General features: G+C 41.8%; 2 protein-coding genes across 16 annotated transcripts in view; one reads left to right on the forward strand and one right to left on the reverse strand.

The window, feature by feature from the left end:
- LOC117976846 (uncharacterized) overlaps positions 1-20789 on the reverse strand; it is a 97038-nt gene extending 76249 nt beyond the window's left edge. The window contains exon 1 of one of the 2 annotated variants that reach the window (XR_010110139.1): positions 20138-20408. Coding sequence is in view for 1 of the 2 variants with exons in the window: in XM_055102778.2 (XP_054958753.1) it covers positions 20138-20545 (408 nt within the window). In the remaining variant the exon portion in view is untranslated. Of the gene's footprint in view, positions 1-20137 lie in introns of both variants that reach the window. The other variant, XM_055102778.2, reaches the window with a different exon arrangement.
- Positions 1-22121, forward strand: part of DLGAP1 (DLG associated protein 1) — a 961850-nt gene that overhangs the window by 505178 nt on the left and 434551 nt on the right. The window lies entirely within an intron of this gene.

The raw sequence follows: 22121 nt of genomic DNA on the forward strand, positions 1-22121 counted from the left end.
AGTATTTAGCATGTGTTATTCACAAGGAAAATAGTCATAAGCAACATTGGAAACAGTCCTTGCCCTCAGGAGGCTTGCTGTGTCATGGGAAAGAAAGATGCTAATCCAATAATCTAGCAAAGAAGTACAGACTTCAGTGTGATATGTGCTTCTGAGGTTAGGCCTGGTACTGGCACACTCTGTTGTTCCTCAGGGGATTTGACTCCATGAAGAGGTGCCAACTGGCTCAAGATTTGAAGGATGAGAGGTGTTAACCAGGTAGGAGAGAAAACATCATTCCAGCAGGAAGTATATGTGTGTGAACATATTCCTTACTTTGAAACCAGCAAAGATGGTTGCACAACTCTCCACAAATAATGAAATACTGGCTCTACCTCTTTTTTTGGAGTTTCTGTCATAATTAACTCATTTTGTGGGATTTTTAGGGGTACTCAAGCTATCATTCTTTAAGTGGTAAATCCAATAGGCAAAGAGCCTAGATCAGATTGTTCTTGAACATGGAGATGTTTAGTTGGTATGAAAAAATCTCAGTAATATAGAACTCACTTCTCACTGTGCCTTCAGCTCTCAGATATTGTTAAAAGGCTGCATCTATTCTAATGTTTTTCCTAGCACCTACCATCTGTGTTTTGGGATTTATATAAATGAATTTGTGTTCCTTAAAGAAACAAAATATCATGTGGACTAAAAAAGGTGTAGACAGGTGGTCTTCAATAAGATATATTTTTCCAGTGTGATTTATGCTATTTGGTGTAATCATTACTAACATCTCACCCATATTATAAATGATCTTCTTAGAAAATAACAGATTTTTAGAACAAAATATAAGCTTGTGTTTGTGTCAAATATTTTGCTTATGTGATGTTAAATACAATTGCACATTATATTGGGTCAACTATATACAACCAGTCCAGTACTACATAACTCAGAGAGGATGTCCTGCATCGACAAAGAAGCGCTCTGCTGGTGAAATTTCCTATAGTAAAATAATGGGGATATAACAGCCAGGGTCCTGTGAGGAAGGCAGAACCCACATCACGTGATTTAAGAGAAGGAATTGTTACCAAGATGGTGGGAAGAGCTAGAAAACAGATTAGCAGCAGGAAGCCTACACAACCTAGACCTGTGGTGTGAAGTCACAGGGAAAATGTACCCAGAACCCACCTCACGTGATTTAAGGGAAGGAATTGTTACCAAGATGGTGGGAAGAGCTAGAAAACAGATTAGCAGCAGGAAGCCTACACAACCTAGACCTGTGGTGTGAAGTCACAGGGAAAATGTACCCAGAACCCACCTCACGTGATTTAAGGGAAGGAATTGTTACCAAGATGGTGGGAAGAGCTAGAAAACAGATTAGCAGCAGGAAGCCTACACAACCTAGACCTGTGGTATGAAGTCACAGGGAAAATGTACCCAGAACCCACCTCACGTGATTTAAGGGAAGGAATTGTTACCAAGATGGTGGGAAGAGCTAGAAAACAGATTAGCAGCAGGAAGCCTACACAACCTAGACCTGTGGTGTGAAGTCACAGGGAAAATGTACCCAGAACCCACCTCACGTGATTTAAGGGAAGGAATTGTTACCAAGATGGTGGGAAGAGCTAGAAAACAGATTAGCAGCAGGAAGCCTACACAACCTAGACCTGTGGTGTGAAGTCACAGGGAAAATGTACCCAGAACCCACCTCACGTGATTTAAGGGAAGGAATTGTTACCAAGATGGTGGGAAGAGCTAGAAAACAGATTAGCAGCAGGAAGCCTACACAACCTAGACCTGTGGTGTGAAGTCACAGGGAAAATGTACCCAGAACCCACCTCACGTGATTTAAGGGAAGGAATTGTTACCAAGATGGTGGGAAGAGCTAGAAAACAGATTAGCAGCAGGAAGCCTACACAACCTAGACCTGTGGTGTGAAGTCACAGGGAAAAGGTACCCAGAACCCAGAGCCACAGCTGGGTCCTGAGACCACTGAAGCCCCAGGTCCGGAGCTACAAAGAGATAGAGCCACTTGAGGCAGAGCAGAAGAAACACCCTGACTTCTCTCTTGCTCCCACCAAGCCTCCCACCGAAGGACAAACAAGTTACTATCTAATTTTTTGAGCCTAACTCAAGCCAATTGTAAGGGAGGCTGGGAAATACAGTTTGCAGTGAGCCCTTTGGTAAGGGCAAGAAAGAGATCAGAGCCAAGAGACAGATGTATGACACAGAGCCAGAAAAGTATTGCTGAATGATATCATGTATGAAGGTCCAGGGCCCTGTGTTATTGGTGCCTCTTTTTCGTAAACTTTTCTTCATAACAATATTCTTCCTGAAAGCCATTTTTATGGGAATCATATTCCTTTTTTATTATGAAAGAATTATTGATAATTTCTATTTAGGTTTATATGATGTAGTTTTTCTTAGTCCATATTTTTATTTATTTTTTTAAAACTTTTTATTTCCACAGGTTTTTGGGGAACAGGTGGTATTTGGTTACATGAGTAAGTTCTTTGGGGTGATTTGTGAGATTTTGGTGCACCCATCACCCGAGCAGTATACACTGAACCCAATTTGTCTTCTTTTATTCCTCACCCCCTTCCCACCCTTTCCCCTGAGTCCCCCAAGTCCATTGTATCATTCTTATGCTTCATAGCCTAGCTTCCACTTATGAGTGAGAGCATTCCTGAGTTACATCACTTAGAATAATAGTCTGCAGTCCCATCCAGGTTGCTGCAAATGCCATCGATTCATTCCTTTTTATGCTGAAAGTCATTTTTAACTATTCCTTACTGAATGTGTTGTTTCTTCCTAATAGACTTTCACCAACCTAGGCATGCGTGCTTGGCTCTTACCCTGTACAAGACAACACGCTAGATCCACTTATCTGCAGTGCTGGAGAGAGGCAGGCAGTAGGAAGGAGATCGTCACAGGCATATGCAGAGGAAGAATTCTGTGAAACCCTAACAGCAGGTGACAAACCTGCCACTTTGCATGAATTTTCAATAGTGGAAAAAGGAAGGGGGATCCAGCATCTAGTAAGCTGAGTAACTGGCAGTGTGCTTGACTCACTGTGGCCCCTACCTTCCCTGGCATCATTCACAGCAAGAGAAGCTCTTGTCAAGACAAGAGCAGGACAAGCTCTTGGCAAATTGATGAGGTTGCCATCAACTGGATATCTTTGGCCTGGAAAAGATCTTCAGCCTCTGCCTTCCAAAGCACTAGCTGGGTCTTGCCTGGCCTTGGTTATCTCCCTTCAGTTGGTCTCTTCTGTGTTCCTAACGAAGCCTCAGCAGATTGGATGTATGGGAGTGTACTTTGCTTCCTAAGCCTACCATTTTGGGGATGTGCATTCAATTACCTTTTGCTTTGAGCTACAGGCCCAACTCCTCCTCACTTCTTTCACCCACAACTACCTCTATTTCCTGAGATGCACCCACCAACACCACCACTATTTGGAACAGAGACAAGATGTATTATAAATCTTAACTCACTCAAAAATCAGGTAGTAACTTGTTTGCCTTTGAGGCCCTGGATCTCCTGGATTCTTCTATTAATATAAAAGGATCTCTGAGATCAGGGCTTGTTGTGGTAGCACTTTCCATTTTAACATTATATTCTCCAACCGGTAAGATTAGCTAGTAAGGAAATGGGATATAGGGCAAGTTCTTTTCTGCAGGGGGAGTGTGACCAAATGAGCTCACAAATGGTAGTGAAATTGGGGTGGGGGGGTCCCCTTAAACCTCAAAGTGTGGTAAAGCATGTAAAGTATTTTCAACGTCTTACAGAAGTCACTGAGCATTTCCTTTAACATACGTATGTGTATCTTAGTTTAGAACAGAGTTGGTCTGACTGAGAACTGGGACTAAGCGAGTGGTTGATGCCCAGAGTGCAGAGTAATGAAGACCAGTGTCTATGTGAAACAAGAGAAAGATGGATTGTATCAAAACAGCATGTAGAAGCAGAGATTGAGGGGACAGGGAGAGGTAGACATCTACCATTTTGGAAGAGATAAGCCAGACAAGGGCTGAGAACAGCCTAGAGTCAGCACCATGATCAGACAAGCCTAGTTTGTGGTTAAGGTAACTAAAGAGATAAGAAACGGAAAGAACTTGGAAGTATCGGCTCAGTGCTTTGAACACATAAAGAGAGTTATTTCTATTTCTTGGTAGGAACAATCCCCTAAAAAGATCTTAGGTTGTAAAAAACACTAGTCTATACCCAACCCAATGTGTGTAGGCTGGAATGCAGTGGTTGTGTGTAGCCTAGGAAAAAACGGTGGGTTTAGGGATTGCAGGGAGGGGAGTATTGGGAAACTCAAGACGTCTCTCTCCTCTCTAGCTGCGTTCATTACTGTTGAACACCCATTCAAAGAATAAAACAAGGAGCTTTATCCCAATAATCATGTAAGTCTCCCCCCTAAAATATCAAGAACTTAGTGGAAAATCCTACAAATGTATCTTCAAATTAAAGCAGTAAGTTCTAAAAGCATCACGTCAAGGTTTAAATAAAATGAGATGAATGCAATTTATTAGTTTTTTTCTTTCAATCAAAATTCAAGGTGAATTTTAGCAGTGACTCAGATCATTTTTGGTATCTTTTATTAGCAATAAGTCAGAACCTTTCATTATGAGTAACCTTGGTGCCACAAAGAAAATGATAGGACTCTTCCAGAAAGGTTTTCATTAGTTAGAGATCAAATTAATTTTAATACTTGATAGTTTTTTTCCACAGAGGGAATACTTTGCTTTAAAGAGTGTTCTTGTTTGTTTCTCTGATTGTTTTATATTTAGTAAATTCCCAGAAAACCCCCATTACTGATATAATAGTGTAAATAATTGAACCAAGTAATAAAGCATACAAATAATTGATCAAATCTATTTTGATTTGGCTTGGAAAATGACTTAACTTCTTAATGTTTGACTTGAAAGGTAAGATGCTAATTTCCTTTTAATTGATATTTGTTGCTTATGAAAACCATACCATTGACACATTAGTTGAGCCCCTGGACTGACCTGGTCTAATAATTATTATGACACATGGTGAGCACATGAACCAAGCTACAGTCTCTATACTTCATGTCTGTCCACCACATTGTCAGACTGGACCATTCATGGATCAGAGGAAATCCACCCAGTTGCCCTGCCATCCTTAGAGACAGCAATGAAGAGTAAGGAGGATTTGATGTTAGATATTCATCACTTTTTATTCTTTTAAAGTTATTTGTGCAACCAAAGGACTCAAGGTAAAAAAAAAAATAAGGGAATAAACTACCTATGTCATAAAATCTCTAATCAGACAAATGTTGATATTAAGTATACCTATGATAGCTTTCTACCAAAAATCAAAAACCACTTATTAAGCATTATTAAAATTCAAGCTTTAAGAATCAATTTCTAGAACATGAGGTTCCAATGGTATTGTCCCCAGTCTTGGCTTATCTAATAATTTTCATCGACAGATTCTGAATTGTGGTCTAAAATTATCAGTGGCATCTATTCCCATAACTATATGGTAATATTTTCATTATATTTAAAGGAAACCCCATTATTTGAAACCATTGCTTTAAAGAGCATATTAACTCTTTTTTTTCTTTTATTATTATACTTTAAGTTTTAGGGTACATGTGCACATTGCGCAGGTTAGTTACATATGTATACATGTGCCATGCTGGTGTGCTGCACCCACTAACTCATCATCTAGCATTAGGTATATCTCCCAAGAGAGCATATTAACTCTTAAAAATCCCATAAGAAGATGCTATTATCTTTGTTTTACATAAAAGATATTGAGCAAATATTTTAAAGAATTCTTGGCCTTTCTTTTTTCCCTTTGAAGATTTACCTTGACATTCACTTTAACCTGATTTTATCTCCACATAACTATTAGAACCAATCGTACCACTCAGTGATACTTCTAAGCCCTACATTCTACTCCAAATGTAACCATGTTATAAGTGTTTTATTATATACTCCCAAAACACCAAATATGGAACGATCAAAGAGTGATGTTTACTTGTTGCTTCAAGCTTGCTTCCATCTTGTAAGATGTTTCATACTTTGCCTAGGGATTCCTGTTTTCTTCCTAAAGCAAACTATTAGGCACAGTTGGAGATATTCTGATAAGTAATGTCAGTGAACTCCCATACCAGGCGCTATCCTAAGGATTTTATATGTGTTAACTCTTTAAATCCTCATATCAACCTGATGATGGAAATATTATCATCATTCCCATTTTAGAGAGAGGGAAATTGGAAGCACAGAGAAGTTAGTTAAGAGCATGTGGGATTCAAACCCAGCTTCTCTGGCCCCAGAACCTGGCTTTCAATGGCTATGCTGAGATTCTCTGAGATTCTTACCCTAGATGTAAGAAACCATAAAGATTTTTGAGAAGAAAACAAAGTTAATATAAAAGGCCACCCAATTGTGTATTTAAGGAAACCAAACTTGGCTGTTAATGTTAGTAAAAGAGCCACATTCACACTTTTCTCCAAGGATACCATGGCTAGGTTCCAATCTCATCGTTTTTTTTGCAGAAGGCTTGGTGAGTTTCTCCATTTTTAGGTATGTCCTTCCATCCACCTCAAAGGCCCAAGATAGAAGTACAGCAAGGAACTCTCAACAAAGTAGTGATTCTCAACTTCTTCTTACCTTCACAACATTCTAAAAGGAATAAATATACTTTCCACAGTAACAATGCTGATTACAGCAGTAATTCTTACCCAGGGATGAGCATGGTTCCTAGAAGCGGTATCTGTCAGTCTTACGGGGCCTCAGCCCCAGCTCATACTCTAAGCAGAAAGTTGGCTGAGGCAGCTGAGAGTCAGTGTTAGAAATAATCTGTGGGAGCCCAGCTGTTTTTCAGGGTAGCCACAGTCACCTTGCACTTTTTTTTTTTAACAGAGTCTCCGTCTATAGCCCAGGCTGGAGTGCAGTGGTGCAATCTCTCGGCTCACTGCAACCTCCGCCTCCCAGGTCCCTGTTCAAGCAATTCTCCTGCCTTAGCCTCCTGAGTAGCTAGGATTGCAGGCACGCACCACCATGCCCAGCTAATTTTTGTATTTTTAGTACAGATGGGGTTTCACCATCTTGGCCAGGCTGGTCTTGAACTCCTGACTCCATGATCCACTCACCTCAGCCTCCCAAAGTGCTGGGATTATAGGCATGAGCCAGCGCACCCAGCCCTTGCACTATTTTTTACTTTCATTTTGAGGAGTACTGAGCTAGAAAGATAAAGACATTTTCTTCAATCTCATCTCGTCACTACACACACAGACACACACACGTCCTATGGGTACAGAAGTGATGAAATGTGCACGAGAGACTGGAATCATTTCTTAGAGCTGCCGTTAAAAAGTACCACATACTGAGTGGCTTAAACAACAGAAATTTATTTCCTTATGTTCTGAAGGCTGGAAGTCCAAGATCAAGGCGTTCACAGGGTTGAGTTGTTCTGAGACTTCTCTTCTTGACTTGCAGGTGGCTGTCTTTTTCCTCTGTCCTCACATGGTCCTCCCTGTGTGTCTGTGTCCTAATCTCCTCTTCTTCTAAGGAAGCCAGTCATGTTGGATTAGGGCCCACCGATAGGACCTCATTTGAACCTAATTGCCTCTTTAAATGCCCTATCTCCAAATACAGTACAGTCACATTCCGAGACACTGGGGGTTAGGAATTCAACTTAGGAATTTGGAAAGGACACAAACCCAAATAGATGGTCTCATTTAGAAAGAAAAAATGAATTATAGGCTGTTTTATTTTAATTTGGGTTTCTTTTTCATGCCAGTTTTTCTCAGGTATGCTTGACACTCTCTGAGTTATCTCCCCTTTCCAATGACTGACCAGTTCTACCAATTTGCAAATTCATAAAAGGAGTAATCTGGTGTTAGGCCCAGACCATTTCCTAGCAGTGTTGTTCTTTTCCTCATGCCAGAAAAAAAAAAAAAAAAAACCCTCTCTTTCACAGTAGATAATCCTCCATCTTTGCAGTTTATCACCTTAAAAACCTTGACATGAATAAGCTCTTTGATGATACCAAAATAAAAATAGTCTTTTATAAATAAGTCAGCAAAGCCTGGCGATCTGTGAAGGCAAACTTCCAAACATCCAAGCGAAGTTTGTTGTTCCTTTTTCCCTTTCTTCTTTCAAAAACAGATATTTGTCAATTTAACCTCCTTGATCCATGGAAAATGACAGAGGCGTGCAGATTCAGAAAGGGAAGACAATAAGAGCAGGTGAAGTTGAAGATAGGAGATTGATGCCAGGGAACTAAATAACCAGAAAAGACATGTGAAATAGAGAACCGAATGGAGAGCACAAAGAAAATGGTAACCAATTTTCTCTGAAAGTGAACGGTAAAGAAAGCTGAAGATGAAACTACCTATTTATTTTTAATAGCTGCATCAAGAGATTGCTTAGGTGGAAAAAAAAAACAAAAATGTTGCTGGTTCTGATTATCATCCTCAGGCTGAATCCACCCCACCTGGTGTCCCAGCTCCAAAATTCTACCCAAATCGTTACTCCCGTACCCAAACCCTAGACGGTATATCCATAGTAGAAAAAAAATGCATCTTCGTAGTTTGAACAAAACAAATAATTTTTGGAAACATTTTTCAATTCAAGAAACATTTACTGTTTAGTAAGTGTTAGGTACTGTTCAAAATGAATTCCTGCCCTCCAGGAAAGCAAAAGCCCAGAACAGATTAAAGGTTTCTGGTCTTAACTCCAGCTACAGGCTGGCTTGGCTCACTGTGAAGGGGCAGATGCACTTTATCCTGTTCAGTTTTTTCCATTCTATTTGGATGGATGTGAGACCAAGTTACTGCAGCCCTTCCTAAGACAAATTTGGTTGGCACAAATTCAGATGTCATCGCTTTGTTGATCCTTCCTAGAACTTACTTACTAGTCTGAATACAATTTCCCAAGATAATCTCCTCTGTCACCAGGACCTGGAAAACGTATTCTGAAGCTTTCCCCTCCGAGGCTGGAGGTCCTGTAATACAGAGGTGGAAAGCTCCGACTGTGCAGTCAGACGCCTGCCTTCGGACACCAGCAGTTTTAGTTTCAACAACTTAGACACATGATTGAACCTCTCTTTCAGCCTGTTTCCTCATTCATAAATTGGAAGATAGCAACACTCAGAGGGCTGTTGTGGGAACATACTGGAAACATGCATGTAAATCCCTAGGCACAGTGCCTGGCTTATAGTGAAGGCTCTTCATAAATACTAACTTCTAGAAAATGAGGCTCATTAGCTCACTTCAGGTCACAAAGTTGGAATGAAACAGGACCACTACCTAAATCCAAAACCCGTGATCTTCACTATACATGTTGTCTCTCTCCTAAGAAAGACCTGGTGATTGTCTTTGTCTAATTTTCATCATCATCTCAAATTTCCCCTCAGATGATTAAAGACCTATAATTCTTTGGGAGGCTGAGGTGAGAGGATCTGCTTGAGCCCAGATGTTCAAGACTAGCCTGGGCAATGTAGTGAGGCCCTGTCTTTACAAAAAATTTAAAAAATTAGCCAGGCGTGCTGGCATGAGCCTGCAGTCCCAACTACTTGGGAGGCTGAGTTGGGAGGACCACATGTGCCTGGGAGGTGGAGGCTGCAGTGAACTGTGATCATGCCATTGCACTCCACCCTGAGTGACAAAGCAAGACCCTGTCTCAAAAATAAGGACTTATAATTACAATATAATGTTATGTACCTTTTCCAGAAAAAAATGTTTTTATATTACAAAAAATATTAAGTTCTGTTATTGCTAATGAGGTGATGACTGTTATCTTGGATAAAGAAGATATTTCTCTCTCTGAATCCCAAGGGTCCTCCAGGCTTCTGATTTTATAATTTTCCTCTTTGTCCTTTCTGGAATTCTACAGATTCTGGGAATCAACCTCTGCTTAATCTATGTTCCTCTGGCCTATTCTATTAATATTTATCAGCCAGTTGTTAAGACTCCTTCTAACTTTGCCCAACCTTGGTTCCTGTTTCCGACACTCTCGTGAACATCTCAGTTCAGGCCTCATGGCTACCTGGAAGGGGTCACACATCCTGCAGCCTGAACTGCAGCCAGGCCCCTCCTTGTCTCAGTGGGTTCTGTTTCCATCGTGAGCCCCGAACCCTACTGCAGTGTTCCCTGTCTGACAAGTGCAAACCATTGGCCAGGCAGAGATCACCAGCAAATTCTGAATTCAATCAAAGGTAAGTGTTTGTACCTCCAATTACCGGTTCTATTTGCATTCCTGGTTTTCTGATTTACTAGAATTTAATCATGACAGTTTTTTCCTTACTGTACATTTAAAGTAGTATGGCAAACTAGTAGACATCATTTCCAACAAGGGAGGAAAACTCCATTCCCATTTTATATTCGTGGCTCTCTTTACTGTGATGGACTAAGGTGTTCACTTCTCCCACCGAGCTGCTCAATAGACCAACAGGATCTTTCATATGCCAATCCCTCAGGACATGCTGTCTCTCTGTCACTGTGGGAAAGTTTTAAGTCCTACTAACAATGAGGAAATGCAAAAATTATTTCACTCATTTAAGCTATCAGTTTTTGATGGGTACTATTATAGATCTGTCTTAAAAGGTTGTAAAGAGAGGAAAGAGAAAAGGTTTCAAAGCAAGGCAATGGTTTTTCAGAAGTCTACATGATATAGAATAGGAAGCATTAATGAAAACCACTGTGGAATCCTAGGACTCATTTGTCTGTTTAAGGATGCTTCTACGGTTATCTGCAGTGCCAACATTTGATTTTATATGCTCCAGTTTTATAGGACTTGATTTTACCTGAACTAGGTGGTTATTTATTTTGACTTAAATTATGGCTTTTAACACTTTTTCCAATAGAAGGGAAAGAGGAGATAATGAGAAGCAATGAATCAGTCCCAAGCCAGACAGTCCTTTTACTTCTCAACAACTCTTAGTGAAGTAGTTCTGAAGGAAAGAGTACAGAGCACTGATTTAAATAGGGTCCATTTAATCTATTATTGCATAACAAATTACCTCGACACTGACAACTTAAAACAATAGTAATCACTTGTTACCCCACAGGGATTCTGTGACTCAGGAATTTCGGGAGTAGTTTCTTTGGGTGCTCCAGCTTAAAGTCTCTCATGAGGTTACAGTAAAGATGTGGGCAGGAGTCATCTGTAAATTTGACTGGGGCTAGAGCATTTGGTTCCAAGATGGTGCACTCATGTGGCTGGCAATTGCATGGTAGCTGTTTGCAGGAGGCCTTAGTTCCTCACCATGTAGACGTCTTTACAGAGCTGCTGGAGTTTCCTTACAACATGGCTGCTGGCTTCCTTCAGAGCAACTGATCCAAGAGAATAAGGAATAAGCCAAAATGTCTCTTATGACCCAGACTTGGCAGTCACACATTGTCATTTCTGTAATATCCCATTGATTTGCAGGTCAGCCCTATTCAGCATGAGAAAGAACTAAACAGGTGCATGAATAGTAGGAGGCAGTGATTGTTGAGGACCATTAGGAAGCTAGGGACCACACATACCACAAAAGTAAAATGATTTTATAAATTACATGTCCTCACAGAGAAATTGGTCATTAATGGTTGGGGTCAAAGGGATTGTTTTCTTTGTGTTTGAGCCTCAGAAGCCAAGATTTAAATGCATTCCTTGATGTGGCACATTACCACCATATTTTTTATTATTATTCCTTTTATCTCGATTTCTCCTTACATTCCTCTCCTCACTACCCCTCCACTCCCAGCCTCCACTAAACATCAACTCAAAAGAGCATGAAATTTATCTTTGGATAGGCAGATATGTAGATATGTATCCCTGTAAGATACTAAGATACATGAGGTTTAATGGTCATTTCTAAATTACATGAATAGAATGGTGTCATAGGTATTTTTCGAAAATGTATATTCTATGCCACTTGTTTTTTTGTTTGTTTGTTTTTTGGTTTTTGGGGTTTTTTTGTTTGTTTTTTTTGGGTTTTTTTTTTTTTTTTGAGACAGAATCTCACTGTGTCACCCAGGCTGGAATGCAGTGGTGCAATCTCAGCTCACTACAACCTCCACCTCCCAGGTTCAAGTGATTTGTGCCTCAGCCTTCTGAGTAGCTGGGGTTACAGGTGCCCGCCACCACACAGGGCTAACTTTTGTATTTTTAATAGAGACAGGATTTCACCATGTTGGCCAGGCTGGTCTCGAACTCCTGACCTCAAATGATCCACCTGCCTCGGCCTCCCAAAGTGCTGGGATTGCAGGCATGAGCCACCACCCACCTAAGCCACTGGCCCACATTTTTAATATTTATCCCTGTTTCTGTTTGCTATTAGGTTCATTGCTGCACAATTTTCAATAATACACTTCTGCCACCTCTTCCCTGTCTACTCCCTTACTGTTGGTGAACTAGTCCTCCTCCAGTTTCATCCTCTATCAAGTTATGCAGTGATGAACATAGTGTATACATAGAACTGGGGCACTTGTCATCACCTTCGCTGTCCCTTTTCTAGTTCAAGCCCAATCACCTCCAGCCTGGATTATTCTGCCACCTGCTTGCTTTGTTTCCAGTCTTGTCCACTACTGTGTATTCCCACCCAGCAGCCAGCATGCCTCCAGCCACCTCCCATTATTCTTAGAGCATCTCTGAAGTCCCCACCATGGCCCATGGGCCCCACGTGGTCTGCACCCTGCTGTCTTGTGAACTTCCTCTTGCACCACACTTCTCCTTGCTTCCAATGCTCCAGCTACTCCTGTCTCCTTGCATTCATTTATTCAAGAATATTAATTGAGCAAATACCATCTATCTGACATTCTCCTGGGCACCTGGGGTATAGCAGTGAATGAAATAGACAAATAAGTCTCCCTCATAGAAGTAGGATTCTAATGATCTAAAAACCCATCAAGTACAACAGAGGCTCGCGACCTTGCACCTGCACTTCCCTCGGCCAAGAATGCCCTTTCCCAGATTTCTACATGCGTCGCACTCTCATACATCTAAGTCTCAGCTTGAACGTCTCCTCCTCAGAGAGGCTTTTTCTCATCCCCTTACACTTCTTCTCCCCAGGTCCTTCTTTATTTTCCCTCATACCTCCTGTTGTATCTGATATTATGTGTTCATCTGCAGTCAAATCTCTACCACTGAGCTACAACCCCCATGCATTCTTCTGTTTCATGTTCAGCTCCCTAGTCAGATGAAAGCTTCAAAAGGACAGGGAGTTTTTAATGTTTTCCAATGACTGGGCCAATAGCCCCAAACTACTGCCCTTTTTTAACGTGTATGTTTCGGCTTCTAGTGCCTGTGTTGCTGCCAAACTTCAGTTGCCTTAGTTTTCAGCACACTTGACTTAGTAACACCATTTTCCTCACTGTTGTTTCAAATTCACTGTGAGATTAGATGCTAGATAACCACATTTCATAATAACTAATACTTGCTGAGTACTTTTATCCTAATGACAGCCCTGTAAGTGTGGCCTATTGATCTTTCCACTGTACAGCTGAGGAAACTGGGGTGCAGAGGGTCTAAAGAGCTCGCTCATAGTGACTCACCTCGCAAACATCATAGCCAGATTGGAATGAACGCAGTCTGCTCCAAAGCCCTCACGCTTAATCGCTATTATATGTGCCCACCCCCTTCTAGAATCACGTGTGAAATAAAGATAAATTGGCTCTGAGTAGGTGTCTGATGGGACTTCCTATAAGGAAACAGCATAAGCTTTATTACATAAATTTTCTGATAAACTCAGCTACTTTGTTCATATCCGATTCATCATTGCTAAATTCGATTACTTCTGATTTAGCACTGCATCTCAGAGAGGTGAACATGTTGGGTAGCTAAACTGTAAGTGTGCTGGTTTGATATGGTTTGGCTGTATCCCCACCCAAATCTCACCTTGAATTGTAATGATTCCCCTGTATTGAGGGCGGGGTCAGGTGGAGATAATTGAATCATGGGGGCAGGTTCCCCCATACTGTTCTCGTGGTAGTGAACAAGTCTCATGAGATCTGATGGCTTTATAAATGGGAGTTCCCCTGCACAGGCTCTCTCTTGCCTACCACCTTGTAAGACATTACTTTGCTGCTCATTCACCTTCTGCCATGATTGTGAGGCCTCCCCACAATCACAGTGGAACTGCGAGTCAATTAAACATCTCTCCTTTACAAATTACCCATTCTCAGGTATGTCTTTATTAGCAGCCTGAGAACAGACTAATACACGGTTGTTATCATGTTACGTAAGCAGGAATTGCATTAAATGCAATGTAGTAGCTTGAAAGCACACATCGAGTCATGAGGTGTACAGCAATCTCCTCCCTTCCTGCGTACATTATTTCAGAAGCTGGCCTCTCCAGGGCGTGCCCATGTTTCAGCCTCCATGTAGAGCTTATTCTTTCCCTGCATTACACTTTCCATGTGCTCCTCCATTAGTTCTCTGCAAACTGGTTTTAAATAAGAGCCAAGGAGCATAGCCTACATGTCAGAGTTGACTAGTTTCCAATGCCCACACAGAATAGGTGTGTGTCCCTCCCTCCACCCACCCTCCTTGGATTTCAACCTCCTGATTAGAGCTTCTCAGTGATGGTTCATCATTCCTGCTTCTTTGTTCTTGGGTAAGCTAACAGTTGCCACATTACCCCATATATGCCTCCAAATTGTGAATCATTTTGTGGATATTGAGGTACTGGAGGAACCTTTCTAGAATGCTTTTTGAGAACATTTCACTCATTTATTCATTCAAACATCATATTTAAATCTTTACTACTGGCCAGAAATTATGCAAAGGTGATGAATCCATCAATAGAACTTTATCTCAAGGTATTCACAATCTAATAGACAGGAATATGTCCAGGAGACTTTAATACAGTGTTGTTGGGAAATAATGGCCAAATGCATATGGAATTATGGAGGCACTTGGGGGAAGAAGCACCTATTCTGGAACAAGGGGGAAGCCATCCTTTTCAAATGCTGCCCCTATTAGGAGGAATTGGGGAAATGAAAATGTAAAGGTACAGGAAAGGAAAAGGCTCAGCACCAACTGGAAATGTCATGGTCTGTGGGGAAAACAAGAATTTTATGTGTCACTTGGGGGCAAATTGTAGAGCAAGGAGTGGAGCTGAGAGAGGCCCAGGCCAGGTGATGAAGGCCTTGATCACTGGGCTTCAGAGCTCACTCTTGACCCAGAGAAAACAGATGGCTTTCAGCAGATTCAAATCAGTATGAGACTGTATCTTAGAAATACTCTTATTGTCTGTGCAGACTTGGGCTTGCAAAGAAAGAGTAGTAGGAGGCTGATGTGGCAGATAAGTCTCTGGGGGAGTTCAGCCTGTACCCCTGTCACAGGTTAAGACTGTCTGGCAATCTGACCCCAGCAGAGGCTGGAATGCCCCTCAAGAGAGTACTCTCTATTGTGGGCTGGTTAAGTCTTTTCTTGGTGCCATCAATAAAGTCCTTAAGGAAGCCAACATTGGGGGTTTGACTCTTTTGCAGAGTTTGTATAAATAAAGTATTTCCTTTGCTGTGATGAAAGACAGTCTCCCAAATCCTGAAGGGAAAATGGCAGAGTGGAAAAGGCTTAGACTTTTGAATGACAGCTCGTTTCAAACCTGTATTCTCAACACTAGCTCTGTTACCCTAGGCCGGTTATCAACCTCTCTGATCATGACAGTCCCCATCTTCAACATTTTGAAGATTCAGTTTTACTATGTAAACACAGTTCCACTACACTGTTGATACATAGACCCCTAGCTATTATGTCATTTGTATTACTGTCATTATCTTTATCATCACTTTGCAAGGGAGGAAGAGGCAAACAAGAATAGCAGATGGACCACTGCACTTGTCTTCTTGGTGATCAGGAAATGATGTCAAATTGCATCAGCAGCCCATCCTGAGACATAGTAACTTGATAATTCTATTAGCAGCAACACCCAAAATACTTGCCTTGGAGGCATACTTGAGTAACTCCTTCTCCATCCAATTTGCCTACCACTGCCAGATTACCCTTCCTAAAATACTGCTAACCTTTCATTTTTCTGGTGTAGACTATTCAATGGTATCCTATTACCTATTGAATTAAATTCCATCACTTAATTAATCTTCAAGTCTTTGTTTGAGCTAATCGTAGAATGTTTTTCCATTTATTTCTTTCTCTCTGTTTTCCTAAGGAGGGGTGTATAGTAAAAATCTCCAAGCACCCATAAAATGAGGATATTTATACCTGCTTTATCCATGTCACAAGGTTATGGTGAAGGCCAAATGGCTAGTATCTATGGAAGTGTGTTATGTGTTATAAAGCATTGTGTACAAGAGGTAAGGGAACTGGCATTTGCCTATGCCAGGCCAGTATGTATTCTTTTCTACCATCATTACAGAAACTTCATTAGACGGATGATTTTGTTCCAGTTTCAAAGATTTAAAAAATCTGAGGCACAACAAGGCTAAGTCACTGCTCCAGGCTACACAGCACTGAGAAATGGAACAGGGGTTTGAATTCAGAACTGCTTTGTCCTAAAACCTGTGCTTTTGATCCTTCATCACACTGCCTCATGCTTCTTTTGAAAAGACCCCTCTCACTCCAGCCAGACTTGTGTAGTCACTGCTCCATGAACACTTTCTGTCTTTGTGTCTATACACGTATTATCTCCCCTTCACGGCCTACCCAGGACCAGCCCTGGCTATGCCTCTTTGGTCAGTCATTTCCATTCCCTTGGCCTCTGTTTGGTTCTAAATCATGACATAGATAGCGTGTGTGATCTTTGATACTGCTGTCTGCCATTACTCTTAATTCTGAAAATATTGTTTTACTGTGTGCATATGTATACTCTTATGTCACCAAAAGGTCTGTAAGTGTTTTGAAGGCATAGAATACCCCTTCCCTATAATACATATTATTCTCTCTCTCTCTTTGTCTGCCACTCTTCTTATCTCCCTCCCTCCCTCTCTCTCTCCATACATCCCTGCATCAATCCATCTGTACCAACATATAGCAGATGCCCCTAGATATTTAAACATTTATTGAGTGAGTGGAGGAATGAATCGGTCGATGATTATGAGTTTGAATTAACTCATCTTTGCAAGTCTCCTCTGGAGAGTCTCTCCTTTCCAGGGAGCTGCCTGGCTTGTCTAACATGTACAGGCCTTGAAAGCATTCTTTTCAGAACTAGAACCTTTAGGGAAATTCACATCACTGCAATCTACTTTTACAGTGTCGTGGCTGTGGTCACTAATTAAAATGAATGAAGAAGGCTTTAAGGGAAAAGGCTGTACTTTGTCACTACATCCTTTTAGTAAATACTGTTCCATTTTTAGTGATTAGGCAAATTCACTAAATAAAATTACTCTTACCTAGAAGATTTACCCAGAGAGACTGCCCTCCTTGCATGGCTGCTGCCTGCTGAGTGTGGCAGAGGCTCAAATCCATCATTTAGTGTTTAATGGCCTCCAATGACCTCGAGTGACCCCAGACTCGGCACCTCATTGATGCCCTTTACAGTATAACTATAGGAGACTGGGGATACTGTGGAGGAAGATAGGGTCTCTTTAAACACTATCATTTTTACTAATCTACCAACTTTTTTGTGGCTACTGGAAAACATTGTATCAGACTCTCTCCTTTTAGCCAACCTCTTCCTCTATCCCTGCATTCTGTCTGAACCACAGACAGATACATAATCTAACGGAGTATGAGAAAGGGGGCATTCACACTATGTCTTTAGTTTCTCCCCAAGATGGGACTGGATGCAAGGGTGATTAAGGCCAGTGGCCAACCACCAGGAGGGCTAGGCTTTCAGGAAAGGAACAATAGACAGCCAGAAAGCTGCTGTGTTATTTTTCTGCTCTCAGATGCAAACCTAGAGAGGAAGAATGGAGGGGAAACCTCCCAAGAAGAGACGAGAGTCCTTTCATTAATCAATAAGCTTTGAATCCATCAAACTTGATTTCTAAATTGGCTGTGAAATTACCAAAGAGGTTATGAAAAAGACCCTTTGAACTCCTTAGCAGAAATGGGGTCTTGAGAACAAATGGAGTTCACATATGAGAAAATAGAGAACATTCCATTTCTGCAACCTGAATCGTGATGATCAATTCTCAGCCCACTGCATGTATTTGGTGATCATTTTATTCACATCCATTTTCCCACCGCACTATAAGCTACAGAAAGGCAGAAGCCATCTGAATTCCCCTCTTATTTTAGCTTTATCTCCTAGTAACAGGGCCAAGATGGTGACTCAGGAAGAGCACAGCCTCTGAAGTTAGAAGTCCTAAGTCTATAGAATATTAGTTGATTAAATGCATGAATTCCCAAGTGCAATGCATCACCCAGTGATCCACTATCTTGAACCAACTGCAACTCCCAAGGTCAAAAGTTTCCCCATGGAATCTGTAGAGATTTTCATGTTGCTCTAAGTGTGGAACTCGTTTGGACAGCAAGCTGAACCCCTAACTTCTGTCACCTCCCCGAGTCCAGTCCCCAGTCTATCCTTTGGGTGGTCCTTCAGTAGGAATCAGGCGTGGCCCAGCTTTTCCTACCTGGCTTCCATGCTGCATCTAGGAGCATATTATCTAAGCTGAATCTGATTCTTTTTCTTTCTTGAATTTTTTTTCTAATGACTTGTGCACCAATTGATTTAAGTAAGTGTTTTATGTTTCTGGCCAGTTAGTGCCTAGCACCAAGTGGTCAAATGGACATGGAATGAGTATTTAGGGCTGGGAAAGTGATTGTTTTTGCACTGATCCTGTTCGTGTTTTTTATCTATGAGATAGATTGACAGAGACCAGGCCAGACTCCTCCAAATGTAGCCCCGTCCTTGCTGCCCTTGTCACATTTCATACTTTCTCCCCATTGTCAGCCACACCCCCTTTGGCCACGTGGGAAGCACAGGAGGTAGATTTGGCTTCTGCTGGTGGGCAGGACCTAGGCTCCCCCCAAGGGTATTTCTGCAGTGTTCCATCTTAGAGGCTGAAATCACAGCTTCATTCTGGCACAGTCCTTGTGGGGGTTGTTCCCATCTGCCACTGATCTTTAGAAGGTGCACATGAGGCACTTTTTGTTGATGTTATTGGCTGGCTGTCTAGAGGGAAAAATTGCTCAAGGGAACTTTTTGACTCCTGCAATCTGTGGGAGGTGGGATGTCATGAATTCTTTGGCCTGGGCTATATGTGTGTACTCACCTACCAACCTCAAGCTGCCAGGACAACCTTCATCTGCCCAGGAGCCCTTTAAAAAGGGCCCTTCCCAAATGGATATTGACATGCTTTGGATTTAACCATGTGGGCGATTTAGAAGCAGCCTTATTAGGATGCTTAAGTGTATCTTAGACACCCTCACACAACCTTTCTACTTCTGAGACCAGGCCTGTCGGTGTCTGGTGTCTGCCACAGCAGCCCTCATTATGGGAGATGTGCAGGTAAGAAAGCAGGAACAAGAGAATGAGAAACCAAGGGTGCACAGCAGAGGATGTGAAAGCTGGAGCACTGTAGATTCATCAACCTTGCAATCTCTGGATGAGGAGATGAGTCACCATCAAGGCCAAGGTGGTTTTGGAAGTCAAATGTGAACTCCCAAATGCCTTACTGGGTGCTATATTTATAGGCCACACTTGCAAAAAGCAATCTTCTTTAACTGGTATTAATCATTACTACAATTACCTTACATTTAAAAAAAATTCTCTGTGCAAAGGTGGCGCTAAAGGGCCATTTAGGTTTACAAGAAGGAGGATGTTGAAAGCAATATGTCCTTAGATGCTTTTGGCCAGGACAAGTGACCTACTTGACCTACTCCAAATTCACTGCTTTCCAAAGGCCAGACAAGCTGCATTTGAATTACCTTGTGCATAATTAATGAATTAATTAATTACAAATGTAGACTCTCATGTCCTACCTTATCCTATTGAGACAAAGGGAAACAGGGCCCAGGAATCTAGATTTAACAAATGTCCTAATCCATGCCAAAGCATATCCAGATTTTAAAACCACCACCTGACCATTTTCCACCCCCTGCCCTTCTGCTGCAGTCCCAGAGAGGAAGAGGTGATTCCTCGTCCCCAGGCACAGACCCGGTGAACAGGGCAGAACTGAGTGAAGAGCTCCTTCCCCAGCTTCCACCAGCCTAATGGGCCAGAGCCAAAGCAGATGGAAAGACTGCTTTTGCCTATTTCAACCCCAATTCCCAAGCCAAAGCTCAAGTCTTACCTCTCCAAGCAAGGAAAGGCAATGACAGCCAGTGAGATGCCGGCGAGAAGCTGAAGGGAGCCCAGGCAGCAGCATATATGTGGCAAGTCCAGACTTGGTAGAGTGAGCCGGTGGAGGCAGGAGCAGTTCGTGGGACTGGCCCAGCCTTAAGCTTGGCACAGTGACTACACCCAGAAGCCATGCCGGGTGCTGACCGTCTTCCTGGAGGAGAGGAAGGGGTAGGCAGTAGAGAAAATGGTGGAGACGGGTAGTTAGGCCCCAGCCCAGAGGCCAACATAGGAGCCATTTTAAACCAGCTTTTGCGTAACCATGGCAACAGGGTAGACAGTTTCCAAAACCACAAGAGAAATGTCTCTGCCTCACGATATTTTGAGGGCTAGTGGGTCGTTGCTGTTTTTCCTCAATCATAATCCTGTGCAGTTTTCAAGAGGTTCTTGGGTAAGTGTCCAAGAGCTCTCTGGACCACTGTGATCCCATATTTTAGTGTCACTGGAAAGTGGCATCAGTGTCCCTCAGCATGTCGGCCCTCAAGGTTCTGTCCCTTTGGGATCCGTAGAAGAGCAGGCACAGAGCAATGCCCATGGAGCACCTGGAACCTAATTCTGAGGTCCCCAGCACAGTCACAGGCCGTGGCGTCCAGGGTAGCGACTGAGTACATGTACCTTCAGGCTGGGACCCGGCACCCTTCCTATTGCAGGACACGCTCAGATCCGCACAATCTCAGGGGCAGCCTACACAGGCCCCCACTCAAGATGTTAAATGCTAAAAATGAACTAATGTAGACTTCTAAAACAGACTGCTCCAAAAACTCCCTCAAGAAATAGGAGTGATGATTTCACAAGAGGGTATTTTAAAACACAAACCACCTGGGAAAATATTTGCCACGAAGAAGATAGCAGTGAGCATAGCACAGTACCACACCCATGGCAACTACTCAGCAACTTGTACTTAGGGTTGTTTTCATGAAAATTGAGTTTCATATAAGTCAATAGAAAAATAGGAAAAGAATGTGTTCACAGCAGACAGTTCACAAAAGAACTTCCTATGGCCCACACAGCACATAAAATATTATCCTCATTAGAAATAAAAAAGTATGCATTAAAATAATAAAACACCATTTCCCCACACATTGAATTGGCAAAGTTTGCTTTTTGTTCTGTTTAAGATAATACCTGGTGTTATTAGCCCAGCAGACACTTACTTATACACTGCCTGGTGACACTGTAAGCTTTGCAAACTAGCACCATGTATCTGCAGAGTGATCTGGCAGTTCATGGTACAAGACTGCAAGCTTCAGAAATGTTTGTATAGACTTTGGTGCAGTCATTCCATTTCTAGGGAATTCATCCTAATAAAAGAAATAGAGCATGTACAAATATTTATCTACAGAATGTTCCTCACACCATTTTTTGAGAAAAAATTTAGACGAACAGCAGTTTTGCTCATGGGTAGATGACCAAAATCCACAGCATAGAATCTAAAGTTCAGCTGAGAGAAATAAATTTGGTTGTATTACTGTTTCACCTGGTAAAATGCACATATCATAGGAATAGAACATGTTTATGGGCTTCATCTGCCCCCAGAGAGAAATCTATAGAGCCCTTTCTGTACACACACCCACAGACTCTGCACAATGGCCCCAGAGTAACGCATAGTAAGGCTTCCTGTTGCCTGCTGAAGGTTATAATCAGACAAAAGGTGGTTTAGAAGAGCACTTCCAAGTATTGGCATCTGTGTTTGCACTTAGAAAATCACAAAGATAGCTTTGACTTTTGAACCAAAACCCATGGTGGGGCTTCTCTCTTTGCTACAGAGACAGTGACCTAACTCTGTCAGAATTGTGGAATCTGCTTTGTCAATTCATTTCCTTTCAAATTCATTTGCAAATTTATGGGGATAATGTGCTACACCTTGATAGCTTTAGACTGTGAGCTCTTGGCTTAGAGTGTGATTAGATTAGGCAAACAACCTTACTTTACTCTTA

The sequence above is a fragment of the Pan paniscus genome, chromosome 17 (genome assembly GCF_029289425.2).
Source record: "Pan paniscus chromosome 17, NHGRI_mPanPan1-v2.0_pri, whole genome shotgun sequence".
NCBI classification, from domain to species: Eukaryota; Metazoa; Chordata; class Mammalia; order Primates; family Hominidae; genus Pan; species Pan paniscus.